The sequence below is a fragment of the Morone saxatilis genome, unplaced genomic scaffold, assembly GCF_004916995.1.
Source record: "Morone saxatilis isolate NCDOM2014 unplaced genomic scaffold, NCSU_SB_2.0 Contig8, whole genome shotgun sequence".
Lineage (NCBI taxonomy): Eukaryota > Metazoa > Chordata > Actinopteri > Moronidae > Morone > Morone saxatilis.
The window spans coordinates 1,604,445-1,608,914 of record NW_023340257.1 but is presented as its reverse complement, the minus strand read 5'-3'; the positions used below and the strand labels follow the sequence as shown (position 1 = coordinate 1,608,914).

Genomic DNA, 4,470 nt, shown 5'->3' with positions numbered 1-4,470 from the left:
CACCGCTTTCTGCCAAACCGCCGTTACAGTTTCACCCAGTGTTTCTGAATTACATTAATCAGAATTAACAAATGTTTACCTGTCATCGTGTCTGCAAAGGCCAATTATTTCACAACACATGGGAATGGGGAAATTATACGCGTAGACAAAAAGCGTCCATTATGAAATGAGTGACACTGGCCTGATAAGTACCTTACAGAGAACCCTGTGATGTACAGCTGCACCGACACAGTGCGAGTCATAATGTAATGTAAGGGCATACTGTAAGGCAGCTGCTCCAAAGAAAGTATGTTAAAAAATTCATAAGTATATTTTCTAGTTTTATTAGAAACACATTTTTGTTAACATGTTGTATTTATACAGTGAATGGTCTAATATGCACTGGAGGTCACATAAGCTTAGGTTTATTGGAACAATAAAAGACATACCATGAGGGCTTGATATTCAAAGAGATGTAGCAGCTACTGGCTGCATATTTGACCATCAATTTTAATAGTTTGGATTTTTCTCCTTTGAAGACACAAAAATAAAACCTGTCTAAGTATGTTATATTAACAATTTTATGAATGTATTTTCAGCAGACTAAAAAATTAAGAAGTCAATTACTCCTTTTAACACTTACAATTTGTCTCGACACGTTCTGCAGATGATGGTGCAAAGCACTTTAACAGTATTTGTGCTATTTTTTTTTCAATTTGGCAAATGTCTACTTTACTCATGTTTTTATTATTTTTTTCAACCTTTTTTTGTAAACAACATCTTGTACAAACTAGCACAGTGAACCACAACCCCAGCAAATTTGTTTTTATCTCCATACAATATAAATAAAATCAATACAAAAGTTTGGTTGGTTGCTTGGAACATTTTTATATGGATCGAGAGGTTCTAAAACATGTTTTTTCGAGACTTCTGGACTCCTGAATTAAATAGATTACGTAAACAGTTGACTGTTCTAAGTCCCATTTAGAACCCCGGTAGAAGATTTTTAGAAGGTAGACTTCATTTCAACATTTCAAGTTCACTTCTGTTTTAAATAAAGGGTTTGCAATCCGTGGAGGGTTTTTACTGTTTGCCTTTTGAAGGCGGCCTGCTTCAGATTTGATGAAAATTCTGAAACCAGGAAAAGAAAAAAGAAAGAGAAACAAATAGTCCACACGGAGGAAAAAATTGTCATTTCCTCTGGCCTTCGGAAACGTAGTGTCAAAAAGGTTAAGTGTCAATATGGCAGAGCCTTGAGAGGCAAAGAGGTCTGAGGAGCTTCTGAATAAATACAAGGGACAAGTCTAGTGCCTCGAACAAAGTCTGGACGCCGCTCAGCCTTCCTACAGTGCCAGGTCAGCACGCAACCAACCCTCGACCCCCCCTTCATTCTCTCTCTGTAAAGCTATCGAAGTCTTTGACAGTAGCTAATGATGTTTTTGTGTTCTGGACATACTATAGGAGATTTCCAAAGGGTTGTTTTTTACCCCACTGGTGAGTGTTGGGGGGTTTGGTCGCTTTGCCGGGCCACTGACAGGAGGGGTGACAGGATGCCCCAGGGGCCCAAAGAAAAGAAGGGGGAGTGAATGGGGAGGGGGGGCAGTTCAACAGTCTCGCCCAGTTATTTCTTTTTTTTAAAGTCCAGTTTTGGATGCAGGGTGGGGCAGGGGCAAAAGAAGCAACTGAAACACCCAAACACAACACTGAAGACAATGTTTTTGAGCATAACTTTTTATGCCAAATATGCTTTCCCCACAGAAAAAAAGATCAGCAAATGAAATGGGAAAATAAATAAATAAATATGAAATCAAAAAAAGAAAATTAGGATTCAATGGCAGTGCCCTAACCCTGTCGATATCCATGTCCCTGGCTTCGACCCCAGGCCCCAACGCCACCAAACCTCGCCACCCTCTGTCCCCGAATCTCTCGCCAGATAAAAGTCAGCTCCCTCAAAAAACTACCACACGGTGCCCTCGTTCATTTCCGAGGGCGGATGGGACAGGTGGTTGTTGTATCCGCTGCCGTTCAGCGACAGTGAGGTAAAGGGCGGGCTGGGGCCAAACACCTCGGAGGAGATGCTGTGCAGGGGCCCCGGGATGCCGGGCTCCGGGCTGGGAGAGTCCCCCGGGTGGTGGGACATGATATCGGAGAAGCGCTGCACATCGCTGGAGGGGTGGTGGCCCGGCAGGGGGTGGTCCATACCTCCAAGGGGGGTGCCTGTGGGGCCTGAGGAGGGCACGAAGGGGAGATCGACCGGGGTCTGGGCCTGCGACGACGGAGGCCCCTGAGGGAAGAAGTCATAGTTCCCTCCTGGGCCGTAATACTCGCTTTGATAATCTGCAGATCCAAGAGAAGAAGAGAAAAATCAGCGTTGGCTCTGAGAACAATGGTTGTGCAGAAATAATTCTGGAGACGTTGAGGAATTCATTGAATATACATAGCTTGATTTGTATTAGAGGGGGAGAGAGACCCTCGCCGTACTACATTAGTCACAGAGCACGTTACACTTAAATCAAAACTGCAATTGGGTGGGGAGAACAACGTGGCCACAAAATTAATTAAAATGGGGGCCATTTCATCAGCGATTCTACCTACTGAGACCGATTTTTTTTTTTTTCAGTTCAGCAGAATATTATTAGACTTTTCTTTTCCTCGGCAGAGAGGACAAAGGCCCGAGCACGAATGAGACGCTCTGAAAATGATCAGATATTTCAAAGAGTGAGCTATCGAATCACAGAGATGTAAACTTTGCTTAAACTTCTTTCCAAAATGTGACCCAAACTGAACAATATATCACAGATTACAAAAAATCATTGCATTGTTTGTATGTATGCTTATATAGATATTACTAAATTACAATGTACTTTTTGTGAAAGAGCTCAAGAAACCAGCCTATTATGGTATATATTTTCTAGAGGTGGCAGTGCCTTTATACACTTAACAAATACCTGAATAAAACTGCATTATTTCTTATTGAAAGCCTTAGCTGACCTGGTACAGATAATATAAAATAGAGCAATGTTTCGTTACAGAAGGAAACTACAGAAAAATTGAAAAAAAATTATAGAAGAATAGAATAGATAGAAATATGGAAAAAAAAATCTTTTAAAAAATATGTTGAATAAAATGGCAGCAGTCAGACTCAAACAGGAGAAGAGATGAAAGTAGAGAGACAGAATCACACCAAGCATCAATTTAAGAATTAAAAATATTTAAAAAGATGATTTATAACAGTAAAACACAGGGGGAAAAAATGTAGTTTTGTTTGACAAGATGACCTAAATTTCACTGCATACCTCCGTAGTAAGAGAAGGGCCCGTTGGGGATCAGCTCTCCGGGCTCCAGCCGGTCCACCAGCGTCCTCATCCGCCTCGGGCTCCGGAAAAACGCGTGCCTCCGGGCGCCCAGCGCGCTCAGCTGCTTCATGCGCCTCTCTTTGGAACGTCGGTTCTGGAACCAGACCTGCACACACACACACACACACAAAGATATTTATATATATAATACGGGTCATCTCGTGTCACTCAGCAAACAGTATGGCTGCTGACGCCATTTTGATCGCACGTCAATATTGTGTGTGGATAATGGGAGGGGAGTAAGAAATGGAGGTGATGGAGGAGAAGAAGGGATGCAGCTGTGCTGTGAGTTTTAGGCGGCGGGAAAAAAAACGTGTGAATAAATATGTAAACAAACAAATAAACAAACAAAAAACTGGCACGTTGTGGATTTTTTTCTCCACTGTGTAAACCCCCCAGAAGAAGGTGTAATTAGGTGTCATATTTACCTTGGCACCTGCATTGGCCTTCTTATTAGAGTAAATAACCGCGCGCTCTCTGTATGTTTTTTGCCGCGTGCGTGATGAGCCGGTGCGTTAAATCCGCAAGGCTCTGCGGCGCGGGGAGAGAACTGCGCCCAATTATCGTCACAGGAGCGCGAGTCACATCTAACCTCCCTAATGATCTTTTAACCCTCCATTTACTCCCGACTGAAGGCTGCAGCAGCGGGGGCTTAAAATCTCCAATTAATACTTAATAGGAGGGTTGTTACCGATATATTACCGGGCTCTTGGAGGTTATCATTTCCTAATCTATAGGCCGGCTTCCTTTAATTACGCTCTTCCCTTTTTCCCCTTGTGCTCATACATATTAGATAGCCCCCTACTCCACCACTTTCACTTTATCGCCATTAATCTGCTATGCTAAACCTTTCTCTTTTTTTACCTCATCCACACAATCAAACTTTCCTCGACAAAAAAAAAAAAACATTTAGTAAAATAAAATTGCAGAAAAGATCTACTTTCTAGGGATTTCTGCCTGCTCTTTTTGGTTGTGTTTATTATTTCCTGATCATATTTTGGCTCATGAATCTATCATTCCGCCACGTAAAATAGCGCCTTAACAATTTTAATAAAATAGTCCCTCAAAAACAACAACAATAATAATAATAATAATAATAATAATAATAATAAACAACAACAACAATAATAAACAA

General features: G+C 41.6%; 1 protein-coding gene across 1 annotated transcript in view; it reads right to left on the bottom strand.

The window, feature by feature from the left end:
- Positions 1–1,652: 1,652 nt before the first annotated feature.
- The window catches only part of lhx1a (LIM homeobox 1a), a 6,941-nt gene continuing 4,123 nt past the window's right edge, over positions 1,653–4,470 (bottom strand). The window contains exons 4-5 of the mRNA XM_035680320.1: positions 3,276–3,441; positions 1,653–2,316 (exon numbers count right to left, since the gene is read on the bottom strand). Of these exons, the coding sequence (XP_035536213.1) occupies positions 1,937–2,316; positions 3,276–3,441 (546 nt within the window). The 3' untranslated portion in view covers positions 1,653–1,936. The remainder of the gene's footprint in view (positions 2,317–3,275; positions 3,442–4,470) is intronic.